The sequence below is a fragment of the Bos taurus genome, chromosome 2 (genome assembly GCF_002263795.3).
Source record: "Bos taurus isolate L1 Dominette 01449 registration number 42190680 breed Hereford chromosome 2, ARS-UCD2.0, whole genome shotgun sequence".
Lineage (NCBI taxonomy): Eukaryota > Metazoa > Chordata > Mammalia > Artiodactyla > Bovidae > Bos > Bos taurus.
The window spans coordinates 106,337,348-106,351,162 of NC_037329.1; the positions used below are offsets into that span (position 1 = coordinate 106,337,348).

General features: G+C 47.1%; 1 protein-coding gene across 2 annotated transcripts in view; it reads left to right on the forward strand.

Moving 5' to 3' along the window:
• Nucleotides 1–13,815, forward strand: part of PNKD (PNKD metallo-beta-lactamase domain containing) — a 72,896-nt gene that overhangs the window by 38,444 nt on the left and 20,637 nt on the right. The window contains exon 1 of one of the 2 annotated variants that reach the window (XM_005202869.5): nt 11,545–11,729. Within the exon in view, the coding sequence (XP_005202926.1) occupies nt 11,569–11,729 (161 nt within the window). The 5' untranslated portion in view covers nt 11,545–11,568. 2 annotated transcript variants of the gene reach the window in all.

Here is a 13,815-nt window from a genome sequence, read left to right on the forward strand (position 1 = left end):
AGCTTAGCTTTGTGAGTGCTGTCCAACAGAAATACAGTGTGAGCCACATGAGTAATTCAAAATTTTTCATTACGCACATTTAAAAAGTGAAAGGAGGGATTTCCCAGGCAGTCCAGTGATTAAGAGTCCAAGCTTCCAGTATAGGGATACATGGGGCTCAGGTTCAATCCCTGGTTAGGGACCTGAGATCCCATATACTGTGCAGTGTGGCCAAAAAATAAAAAGTAAAAAGAAACAGATTCATTTAATTTTAGTAATATATTTGTTTAACCCAGCATATCTAAAAATATTATTTCAACACTTAATCAGTATAAAAATTATTAATGGGAATTTTTTCCATGCTAAGTCTTTGATTTTTGTGTGTGTGTGGGGGGTGGTCTGTGCAAAGCACGAAGTATCTTACTTCCTATGTCACTTCCCCTGTAGTGGAAACACAGGGTCCCAACCACTGGATCACCACGGAATTCCCTCATGCTAAGTCTCTGATGTCCAGTATGCCGTGTACACTTACAGCATATCTGGATTTGAAATTTTCATCAAAAATATGGAATCTTTAGTTTTTATAAAATGTACAGTTGAAAAAGTGAATTCACATATCAAGTTTGTTCCAAACATATTTGAGTGTTTTCCAATAACTGAAAACATTTAAAATACAATTAAATTAATAGTAAATTTGTTAGTTGCACTGCTGCTGCTGCTGCTGCTGCTGAGTCCCTTCAGTCGTGTCCGACTCTGTGCGACCCAATGGACTGCAGCCCACCGGCTCCTCTGTCCATGGGATTTTCCAGGCAAGAGTACTGGAGTGGAGTGCCATTGCTAGCCGTATTGAAATATTTAGTAGCCAAATGTAGCTGGTGGCCACATTGGACAGCACAGACCTAGAGCAATTACGACGTGGTCATCAGTTGGGAGAATATTCTTTGGGTCGAGGTCTATGCTGTGATTCTTCTCAGACCCCAAGGCTTCAGATGCATGGCCGGCACTCAGTACTTATTACTGGAAAATAATGTATTCCCCACCTTGTATTCCTCTAAGACACGAACAGTTTCCAAACGCGACCACTAGGGGGCAGGATCTGACTATCATTGGCAAGGAAAGCCGGCCCGCCCCAACAACGTTTTTCTAGGTGCAAGATGGTTATAATGCAGCGTTTTTCATACTTCGGGTAGTGACCCATTAGTAACATCAATTAAATGGATAATGCCAACATTAAAAAAAAAGGACTAGAAAAAAATGAGAATATAGGCATTGTTATTGTTTTGTGGAACTTTGATTCAGTCTTATTTCTGTATGTATTGTGTATGGGTCTTCATGTAAAATGTCTTTCTTACTGTGAGTCAAGGTCAAACAAGCCTTAAAATCACTCTAATTTCCCTTATCTACAGATAACATCCTTATAGACATGGGTGTGTTGTGAGTGTGTGTCTGTGTATGCAGTGGCAGGCATGCTGTTACTATTCTCTAAGTGACAAGCTATGTAAAGGTGGTGGAGGCTACTCAGAACTGAAAGGGCTTGGGGTATTCCAGAAACTTCCAGGAGAGCTGTGTGCCTGAAGAGCGGGGAGCACTGGGCATGGCCTAAGAGGAGGCTGACTGAGGTCATGAGCAAGGCCTGGTCTGCAGAACCTCCGGGGCCTTGTTAAGGATTTGGAGTTTCACTGTATAGGGAAGCCACTGACCGGTTTTGAGTAGGGGAAGGACATGATCTGTGCTATATTTTAAGAAAATCCCCTGGTTCTGAGCAGAGGATGGGATGAGTGGTCAGTTCAGAGCTGTCTCAGTCAGTAGATGAAAGGTAGGCCTTCACCTCTAAAGGGTCAGTACACCCCACCTACAGTCACCTGCCCGAAATCCATGTGTCTTCTCTGGCCTCGTTTGGCTAGCTCCCTTCCATCTGCCCCCCACACCCATCCACCCTCCTCCCCACTGGGCTCAGGGCTGGCCTGGGTGGACATGGCAGGGAGCCCTTTGACCTCCAACCTCAGCTAGGTTTGGCCAGTGGAGAGCCCCACAGGAGAGGGGTGGCCAGGAGCCAGTGGAGCTGGGATATTTGTTCTTCCTCCCAAAGAGTCACCAAGGACTGGCTTATTCACACCAGCAGTCAGGTGGCCCTGTCCCAGCAATTCTCTCCCTCCAAGTCCCATAACTGCTCCCTACCTCGCCTGTCAGGCCTACAGGCGGTGACAGCCCCACTGCCCCTAGCCCTGGAGAGCCGCGTGTCCCCTGCCCGTCGCCTGTAAAGTAGTCCTTCCATAAAGCTCTCCTCTGGTTACCAGTTTGAGGAAGTCATCTGTTTCCTGGCTGAATCTGACCTAACCACCCCCTACCTTACTCCCTACCCCAACTGGCAACATGGCATCAGTGGATAGAGCTTGGACTCTCTCTCTCTCTAAGTCACTTCAGTTGTGTCCGGCTCTGTGTGACCCCATAGACGGCAGCCCACCAGGCTCCCCCGTCCCTGGGACTCTCCAGGCAAGAACACTGGAGTGGGTTGCCATTTCCTTCTCCAATGCATGAAAGTGAAAAGTGAAAGTGAAGTCGCTCAGTTGTGTCCGACTTTTAGTGACCCCATGGACTGCAGCCCACCAGGCTCCTCCGTCCATGGGATTCTCCAGGCAAGAGTACTGGAGTAGGGTGCCATTGCCTTCTCCAAGTGCTTGGACTCTGGGGTCAATAAAACCAGGACCGGATCTGACTCTGTCACTTATGAGCTCTGTGATGAGGTACTCCACAGACTCTCTGAGCCAGGGCGTTCACCTTAATTGAGGATACGGCTAGGGTGATTAAATAATACATGTGAAGACTTGTATGTACATGTCTAGGGCTTAAAGGACAATCAAACTTGCTGGTTCTAGTCTTCCTTGCCCTGTACCCAAGGAAACACTTAGGCCTCTGTGATACTAGGTGCTAGGTGCTGGATGAGGGGCAGACCAGGAAGCACAGGGCATCATTTCTGCCCACAAGGAAGCCACGGTGGCACCCCGCACCACCACCCCTGAGCTGGACTCCCCATAGTTCAAAGTGGAAAGCAATAAGGCTTACATTTCAAACTATTCATTTCTTTTTGACTACCAGGTGGCAGGCAGTTTTCCAGAGTCTGGAGGAAGAGTAGTGACCAGGCACTGCAAAGAGTTATGGTGATCACAGGGGCTTCAAAGAGGATGTCGGACTTTCAAGGAACTGTTAGTCAAAGGTGGGGGCATCTCAGTCTCTCTGGGCTTGAACTCTCCTTCAGGAAGGGCCTCCTCCCTTCCTCCTCCTGGGAGAACCTGCAAAACTTCCCAGACCAAGAGAACCTGGCCCTTAATTGGTTGCAGTTATCCTGGAAAGCTTTAGATCATATCCAGTGTGCTGGGGCAGAAGGTGAGCCTTAAAGGATTTCTCCAGGTGGTGGGCAGGGGGAAGGGGGCAAAAGTATCAGAAAATGACTGCTGCAGGCTGCCTGAAAGCCAGGGACATGGAAGGGAGCGGCGTGAGCGCAGAACACTGGGAAACTGGGTTGAGACTGTATTGCTAAACCAAGTCAAGTGAATGTAATGCTGTAGATACTGGCTTTGAGCAGGAGGCAGATCTGATTCAGACCTGGGCTTTCAAAGCCTATGTCTGATAACCTATGTAAAGTCGACAGGGGCGGGAGGTAACCACAACGGACCATGTGTTGGGACTCAGGGCCCAAATTCGGGTGATGACGGAGCACTCACAGGGACCAGACCTTGATGTTGCAAGAATGATACAAGGTGCAATAACTTCAACCAACGTTTAGTGAGTACCCACAACAAGCTTGGCACTACATCCTTTACTTGGGTGATTATGCTGCTGCTGCTGCTAAGTCACTTCAGTCGTGTCCAACTCTGTGCGACCCCATAGACGGCAGCCCACCAGGCACCCCCGTCCCTGGGATTCTCCAGGCAAGAACACTGGACTGGGTTGCCATTTCCTTCTCCAACGCATGAAAGTGAAAAGTGAAAGGGAAGTCGCTCAGTCGTGTCCGACTCTAGCGACCCCATGGACTGCAGCCTACCAGGCTCCTCCGTCCATGGGATTTTCTAGGCAAAAGTACTGGAGTGGGGTGCCATTGCCTTCTCCGAGGGTAATTATAGTTAATCATTAATAAATACTTGGTGCAAACTATCTGTTCTTTTTACAGAGGAGACTGAGCCCTTCCCATCCCCTTGCCCTGCCCCACCACACCTGGAGATGACCAGAAAGAGGATGGGCCTTTAGGTTTGGAACTAGAGGGGGAAGCTGGAGTGGAGACTTCTCTTTGGGAATGATGAGTGATAGCAAGTGATTGAAGTCAGGGGAAGCAGTAAATGTGAGGGATGACAGCAGAAGGGGAAGCTGTAGGGGGTGTGAGAAGGGAACCAGAGGACAAACACAACGTTGATAAAGGAACTGTACTCCAATTTAAAAAAAGAACAAGGCACAGTCATGACCACTGGAAATTTATTTCATTGCTTAAATACGGTTCCACACATCATGGGACACATGTTTTCGATCGGAAAGCAGAGCCTTGTTAGAATTCTTTTTTATTCATCATATTATTTATTTGGCTGCGCCTGGTCTTAGTTGTGGCGTGTGGAATCTATAGTTGTGACGTTCAAACTCTTAGTTGCAGGATGTGGGATCTAGTTCCCTGATCGGGCATCTCTGAACCTGGGCCCCTGCACTGGGAGTTCAGAGTCTTAGCCACTGGATCACTAGGGAAATCTTAGAATCCTTTTTTTTTTGATAAATAAAATATGTTTTATTTCTTCACACACACACACAAAAAGACCCAGAGGACACCGTGACATGGAAGCTGAAGGCTCTGCTCAGAGGTTAAGTGACAAGGACAGAACAGTGACAAATTTGTTGGAGGTTCCTGTGGTCAGAGTCAAATTAGGATTGAATGATGAGGGCAGAGGCTCAGGAGAGGGACCTAGGAATTGATGGGAAGTGAAAATGAGGCAGCAAGGAGGACTACTTTCTTTGTTTTAATAAAATAATACTTTTTAATTAAAGTAGTAATTCCTTCTTATCATAGAAGTTTAGAAAATATTTTTAAAGTATAAAAAAGAAAACAAGTGATACCCCATTAGTCAGTCAATTAAAGATCATCATTATAGCATTTTGAATATTTTTCCATGCATTTTTGTTTATAGCCATCATATCAATTACACAAAATTTCTACAGTTTTGTATCTTGTTTCCCCTCCCCTCCATTTTAGATTAAAATGTAAAATTTATCCATAGTGCTAGTTTGGGTGTTTTGGCTGCAAGTATCAAAAAAAAAAAAAAAAAAAAAATTAGAAGTGGCTTAGACAGTAACAACAATATTTATCTCACATAACAAGAAATTCAGGGGCTAATCCAGACAGGTTAATTCAGGGGCTCGGTACTGTCTTCAAGGATGCTAGTTCCATCCACACTTTTGCTCTGCCATCTTTAGCTGTTGGAATTGCCTCTTGGGCCGCTCCCTCATAGACCTAAAACGGCTGCCATAGTTCCAGGCATCATAGGCAGGCAATAGCATCCCAGAAAAAGAAAAGAGCAGAGCCCTATTATATTCTGTTTTGACAACTATGAAAGGCCTATTTGGCTCAGATGATAAAGAACCTACCTGCAATGTGGGAGACCTGGGTTCGATCCCTGGGTCGGGAAGATCCCCTGGAAAAGGAATGGCAATCCACTCCAGTGTTCTTGCCTGGAAAATCCCAGGGACAGAGAAGCCTAGGGGACTACAGTCCATGGGATCGCAAAGAGTCAGACATGACTGAGCAACTAACACCTTCACCTTCCAGCCTATTTCCCTCCCCATCTCAGCCTGGAGCAAATCACCGTGTGACCTGGAGGGACTGACTTGGTATTTCGGTGCCCATGTTTTATCTATGCTAATGGGAATTATATCCATGTTTGATTCATAGGGTTGTCACGAGAACTGACAGTTAAACTCTGTAAAGCACTTACAATAGTGCCTGGCACATGATTTGTGCTATATAAATATTTGCTATTATTATCTAATGGCAAGAACTGTCTCATATTCCTGAGTCTAACCAATCACTTGGCACGGCCACGAGAGCACCAGTTGGCTTGGACCAGTCGGGAGGAGGGGCTCACATGGGAGCCTTAGCTGTTCACAGGCTCAACAGGGGTTAACAAGGAAAGCAGGGAGGGTTGGAGAATGGGTATCAATCAAGCAGCAGGATCAACGACACCGGTACTGTTTTTTAAAAACGATGTTTATTGACATATGAACTCTGTTCTGTTTGTGTGTATTCTGTTCTTTTAAAAAAACTTTTTATTTTGAAATTATTTCAGGCTTAGAAAACATTTGCAAAAAATACAAGGTGGTCCCATACACCTGCCACCTAGCTTCCCTAAATGTCCACTTCTTACTTTTAACTACACTGTTAGAATCAAAACCAGGAAATTAACATTGATACAAATCTAAAAACCTCTCTACAGTCATTATTCAAATTTTGGCAGTTGTCCCCCAGTGTTCTTTTTCTGGCCCAGGATCCAATCCAGGATCAATCATACCTCGGGTTCTAACTATAAGCACCATTTTAGGGACTTCTTTGGTGGTCCAGTGGCTAAGAATCCACCCTCCCAGTGCAGGGGACCGGGCTTCTATCCCTAGTCAGGGAACTAGATTCCACATGCCACAACTTAAAAAAAAAAAGACCCTGCATGCCACAACTAAGACCTGGAATAGCCACATAAATAAATAAATAATAATAATAAAAGAAAAGTGATGACACGCACATCATCTTTAAACGAAACAGAATAAAAAATAAACATTTTAAAGCTGCACAGAGGTTCATAGAACCTCAACTCTTCCCTTACTGCCTGACTTCTTGGCTATTTACAGCCTCACCATTGTGTACATTGGGGGCAGATCTTTTGCAGGTTGCTAAAAAGGAATTATTGAGTCAAAGGATGTATATTTTTTAAAACCTTGATGCATATTGGAATTGTTGTCTGGAAAATTGTACAAGTTGATACCCAATCTGTATGAATCATACAATTCATACCAATGTATGAATACTCAATGTATGAAGCTTTTGATAGAGTGGATCACAACAAACTGTGGAAAATTCTGAAAGAGGTAGGAATGCCAGACCACCTTACCTGCCTCCTGAGAAACCTGAATACAGGTCAAGAAGCAACAGTTAGACCCGGACATGGAACAACAGACTCGTTCCAAATGGGAAAGGAGTATGTTAAGGCTGTATATTGTCACCCTGCTTATTTAACTTCTGTGCAGAGTACATCATGCGAAATGCCACGCTGGATGAATCCCAAGCTGGAATCAAGATTGCCAGGAGAAATATCAACAACCTCAGATATGCAGATAACACCACTTTAATGGCATAAATTGAAGAGGAACTAGAGAGCCTCTTGATGAGGGAGAAAGAGGAGACTGAAAAAGCTGGCTTAAAACTCACCATTCAAAAAACTAAGATCATGACATCCAGTTGCATCACTTCATGTCAAGTAAATGGGGGAAAAGTGGAAACAGTGACAGGTTTTATTTTCTTGGGTTCCAAAATCACTGCTGATAGTGACTGCAGCCATGAAAGACGCTTACCCCTTGGAAAGAAAGCTATGACAAACCTAGACAGCATGATAAAAAGTATCACTTTGCCGGCAAAAGTTTATCTACTCAAAGCTATGGTTTTTCCAGTAGTCATGTACAGATGGGAGACTTAGACCATAAAGATGGCTGAGTGCCAAGGAATTGATGCTTTTGAATTGTGGTGCTGGAGAAAACTCTTCATTTCTTGGACAGCAAGGAGATCAAACCAGTCCATCCTAAAGGAAATCAACCCTGAATATTCACTGGAAGGACTGATGCTGAAACTGATGCTCCAATACTTTGGCCACCTGATACGAAGAGCTGACTCATTGCAAAAGACCCCGATGCTGGGAAAGATTGAGGGCAGGAGGAGCAGGGCGTGACAGAGGATGAGATGGTTGGATGGCATCACCGACTCAATGGACTTGAGTTTGAGCAAACCCTGGGTGATTGTGAAGAACAGGGAAGCCTGGAGTGCTGCAGTCCATGGGTCCCAAAGAGTTGGACAGGACTGAGCGACTGAACAACTACTGGGCTGGGCTGACTTCCAGCTGTGAGTGGGTCCAGGTCATCTCTATGTGTCTTTGACTCTCCTTAGTCCAGCATCGGACTACCCGGAATGTTCTCACGGTGAAAGTTGTGGCTAGAGTCTAAGTTAACCGTTACAGCATATTTAAGACCTCTTTTGTATCATGTCTGCTAATATTCCATTGGCAAAAGCAAGTCACAAGACCAAGTCCAAAATCAGTGGTATGGGAGAAGTATATTTCACCTCCATGGGAATGCTGTGTAGTCACACGGTGAAATGTATATTTTCAGGGAGAGATGAAGAATTGAGAACCAAAATGCAATCTATTAATACCACACACAAGGAGAGAGCCTTTCAGGAAACTAGGTTGTGTTAAGATAAAGGCAGAACATAAATTAGATATGGACCCAAGGTCAAGGCCAGATTTTGTTTTTTTTTTGGTTCCACTACATGGCTTGTAGGATCTTAACCAGGGATTGAACCCTGCTCTGTGCAGTAGAAGTTCAGAGTCCCAAACACTGGAAAGTGAAAGTTGCTCAGTCATGTCCAACTGTTTGCGACCCCAAGGACTATACTGTCCATGGAATTCTCTAGGCCTGAATACAGGAGTGGGTAGCCTTTCCCTTCTCCAGGGTATCTTCCCAACCCAGGGATCGAACTCAGGTCTCCCGCATTGCAGGCGGCTTCTTTACCAACTGAGCCACCAGGGAAGCCAACCACTAGACTGCTAGGGAATTCCCAAGGGAAGTTTTTAAAGCAAGGAGATACTTGAGTTTGCTTATAGAGTGAGAAAAAGTGGAGGCCAGGAGAAATACTGCTTGACGATATGAATAAGAAGAGCTAATAGCATTTCCTCTAAAAATTTCGTATGTAAGTCGCAAAATTTGTAGAAGGCTGGCTGGGCAGGGAAATTACTTCCTCTAAGAAGCATATTGGCTGAAAGCAAAGGAACTGGAGCTGGGCCTGAGGTTTTCAATAATAACTGTGGATAATGAGAGGAGATCTCAGCAAAATAAAAGCTCTGCCAAGCGCAGGCTGATCTTCATCTTAGCAGTGCCCCCCAAGCCAAATGTCTGCAAGCAGTGAGGTATTACCGGGTATAAAGTGCAGGACAGGGTGAATAATGAAGCATCGATCTGGCTAGGGCAAAAGATTCTCATGGGAGAGGTGTGTATGTGCTCAGTGGTGAGGTTGTGTCCAGCTGTTTGCAGCCCCATGGATTGTAGCTTGTCAGGCTCCTCTGTCCATGAAATACCGGAGTGGGTTCCCATTTTCTACTTCAAGGGATCTTGCTAACCCAGAGATTGAACCCATGTCTCTTTAGTCTCCTGCATTAGCAGGTGGATTCTTTACCACTAATGCCACCTGAGGTGAAACCAAAGCGGATTTGGAGTGAATATTGAACGTCTTCCAGAATAGTTCAAGAGGGGAAGGTAGTTTCCTGGCCCTGTGTGAATTCTCCAAAACACCCACTCTCACTGCTTATCCCCAGCTTTGTCCAGCTCCCTGCATTTCATAAAATGTGTGTTGGATGATTAGCTACAATCTTGTAAATGTGTGTGTAGCATGAGATAGATTTAGCCTTCAATCATTTCTGTATCTGCAATCTCATGCTTGAGCCTGCATTTCCTGTTTCAGATGTCAGGGACTGTGTTTTGATTTCTCAATATCATGCCTGGCACAGCCATACCTGCAGAAAGGTGTGTTCACAGTGACTTTTGACCAGGCTCCATAATTCTTCACTTTGCATGTATAGACACGGACTTAGAGACACACAAGTTCCCTTGGCCCAGAAGGGCCTTCTACAAACTAGCTTGTTAGTGTTCTCAGCCCTGCCTCTTTTGCAGCGTACACAGGGGTTTAATTCATTTCGATCTGATTCTTGTTTATTGGGAGCCCTTTATGTGCCAGGCACTGAGAAGAAGCTGAATTATGGGTATGGAGACAGGAAGGGAGAAGGCTATAGTTCTGACCTTTAAGATAAGAGAAACTTAACTGTCTGGAGTTACAGAATGAAACCCAGGATTGGGTGTTGGGATTATAATTCAGTTTGGGGATAATTTAACATGTATCTTGGCTTTTTCTTCAGAGGTGGGTGAGGAGTGAGGCCTCCAATTCATTGTGCTAATGAGCCTATACCTGGATGCTCTCCACACTTGGAACTCAATCTTTAGATCCAGTGATCTACTCAGAGTACATCAGAGGGAAAGAGAAAATGTGTGGTTTGGGGGTCAGGTTATTCAGCCTCTCTCAAGCCAGAGCACAGGCAGAGGCAAAGAAACAGAAGAAAACAAGAGCCCTGCCTCCCCCACTCCCTCCCCAACCATCTTCCTGCAGGAGAGATCACTGCCTTCACTGTTTGCAGATTTCCTTCCCTCCCTCTGCAGGGCTAAGGCTAGGGTTGCAGCTGGAAGAAGTCCAGCCCCAGTTCCAGTTTGCCCAAATTTATAAAGATCACCATGCCAGTCTTTACATTTTCTTCCAGCCCACTGATCATAACCTCTGGAACTCATCTGGAAGGCAGTATGGTGGGGGTGGAGGGGTCAGTGATGTGGAAATCCCACCGGTTTGGGCTATTTTGGGTCCTATTCCTGTTTCTGCCATCATTTTTGTATAATCTTGGTGGAATCACTCCCTCTCAGCCTCTGGGATGTATTATCATTCAGGGCATGGCTTACATTTCACTTGCTCAGGGAAGCCCTTCCACATCTAAATTGGCCCTCTCTGATCTCCATAAACCACAGTGTTATAATCACACAGCAGGTAGGTATGTATGTGTATATATACACACATGTGTATATGTATATGTGTGTATATATACACACGTGTATATGTAAGTATAGTAAGTGCATAGATAATTGTTTGCTTATTTGGTTTGTTTCTCCCAGAGATTCTAGGCTCCAGGAATGCCTAGAATGTGTGTCTTTGACCCTTGCATCCTCAGATCCTGGCACGGAGCCTGGCACAAAGGAGGACACAGAAAATTCGTTTAGTTAATGAATAAATGAATGAACGGCAGCTGACCTACGTTATCCCCCAGGTTCCTTCCAGCTGAAAAAGTTTATGAGGCTAAGGTTTCCTGCCAAGAAGACGTCCCCAGGACCTCTCCCAGAGCTCCCTAATGGGGCAAGGTGGGGTGTAGGGCCGAGCCCCGGGCTCTGGCAGTTGTACACCGGGATTAGCGCAGGTCGGATGCTGGCTCCCGCGCGGCCCCGCCTTCCGGCCGGCCAACCCGGGGCGGGGCCAGGCCGCCTCCAGCCGGGTGGCATTCGGGGAGTCGACAGTACCCAGGGTGGCGAGTGGGCGGGTTCGAACTGGAGTCAATGGCGGGGCGGGGCCAGAACGCCCCCAGTCTCCCCGCCGGCTGGTGCAGGGGGCGGGGCCCCAAGCCCTCAGGTTCCCCACGTGGGGGCCTGGGCCGAGCCGTCGCCTAGCAACGCCCCGCCCCGCCCCCTGGGCCGCGGGCGCCTGCCCCCAGCATGGCCTGGCGAGGCTGGCCTGCGTCGTGGTTGTGGGTCGCCAGCTGCGGGCTGCTGCTCCTAGTCTTCGTCCTGCTCTTGAGCCCCCGCAGTTGCCGAGCGCGGCGGACCCTCCGCGGCCTGTTCATGGCGCGTAGCAAGAGGCTGCTCTTCCGAATCGGGTTCGTGCGGGGCTCCGGCGGGCTGCGGGGATCGGGAAAGCTGGCGTGCTGGAAAAGGGACTAGAGGAGGGGTGCTGGGGGAGGGCTTAGGGGTTCTGACAGGGCTAGGGCTGGGGGATCCAGGGCCGGAGCTAAGAACGATCAAAGAGGCAGGCTAGAGAAGCTACTGATTTTGGCGAGGGGGCGGCGAGGGCTGACGAAGTGAAGAAACTGGGGGTGAGTGGAAAATTGGGTTGGGCTGGGGAAAGCAGTTTGCTGGGGGAAGCAAGCCGGGGTAGCCAGAGAAGGGGGCTTTGAGAGGACCTCTAGAGAAAAGAGCCAGATGAGGGGTTGGAGAAAAGGGAGCTGGAAAAAGAGAACAGGTGCAGGATCCCGGGCTCCCCCCACTCCCCAAGTTCCCTCCGGTGGGCAGGTGCTGGAGAGAAGGAATGTCAGATGACTGAGTCTCACCTGAAACCGCTAACTCTTTCCGTGTGTCCGTGGTCCTGTCCCCATCACTCAGCTTCCCACCGCCCAATGCAAGCACTTCTGTCCCAAGCGGGATTCCCCACTCCCACTCTGTAGGTCAGTCTGTCCCTTTCCTTGACATCCCTGTCTCCCCCACCGCCCTTGTCATAAGCCCCAGCCTGTGAAATCCGACCCTAATCACTCAGCCTGACTTGTTGAAGGTTCACTGACCTCCAGTGACTTGTTCCTTTCAGACCTCCACCCCTTACCCCAGTCTTCACTCTTCTCTTACCCCTGCTTCTCCTGACAGGACGGAGTAAGATGGTAACCAGCCCTGTTCTGCCTTATAGGCAGTAAGAATCAGGGTAAGAGTCACAAGAGGAAGGCTTCCTAGGGTCTCCATCCCCTTCCCAGGACCAGCAGGGCCAGGGGGCAGGCCCTCAGACCACACTTGAAGGCCAGTGATGTTGGCCTAGGAACTGTGGGAGCCCTGGCCCAAGGCCAGGTTCAGGCGAGAGCTGAAGCTGGGGAATTTCCTGAGTTTCAGAGAAGAGGTTGTACAATTCACCCCTCCTCTCGTGATCACCCCAGATAGCCCAGAAACTTTATCCCTAGGATTATCCTCACTCAGTCTAAGACACAGAGATGTAAGGGCCCAGTGGGGGAAAAACTGAAAAAACAAGGGGTGAGGAGGAATCCTGTGTGTGTGCCTTATGGGGGCATTCACATCTCTAATAACCCACACAATGATCACATTCTCAATAATGCTCCAGCTAAGTCACCATTGCTCTGCAAACAGCATTAAAATAATAAGATTCAAAAAAAAAAAAAAATAAAAAAATAAAATAATAAGATTCACAAATATTTAAATATTTACATATGTGAGATTAAAAAAATATATTGCTCCTCACAAAATTTCTGAAAATTTTATAGCTCTATTTGGGGAAAGATTTTTAAATCTATTTCTAGCTTTCAGCATCAGTAACATTGAAGTCATACAAAAAGCCAGAGAAAGTGAAAAAGTCTCCACAAGTGACTGGAATCAGAAGTCCTGAGGTCAAAAATTTCCAAGATTGCCAACTCAGAATCCGGAAGGTTTGGGTATTCCTAGAACATGGGATCTGGGTGTTTCCAAATCCTCAAACCTGGAATTGTCCGAGAGCTTCTCAGGAATTCAGTAATCCATGAGCTTTCCTGTGGCTGGATTTCAAGGTTGCCTTGGAATCAGCTCCCCAAATTTGCAGAGCAGGAGGGCGTGCCTGGAATCAGAGTCCCAGATCCTGCCTGTCCAGGATCTGGGAAACAATCAGTCCAGTCCCTCGGGTGGGAGGCTGCTGGCTGCTGGGAGGGACTGGGGGTGTCAGCAGGAAACTGGTCTGAGGGAAATGGGCAGGTGTTGATGCTGTGAGGGCGTCTCCAGGAAGGATGGAGAGGGAGGGGCCGGGATGGTGCATGACGTGAGGGGAGGGGCAGAGCTCATGGACACACTCCACCCTGAACTTGTGGCTGAGGACCACAAGGAGAGGGCTGTACTGGGGGGCTGGAAAGTGGACAGTGGAGATGGGAAGCTGTACTGGGAGAGGAGTCCTTGTTGATGTTATCAGTAGTAACAGTCCTCACTGGTATTTGATGTTATGAA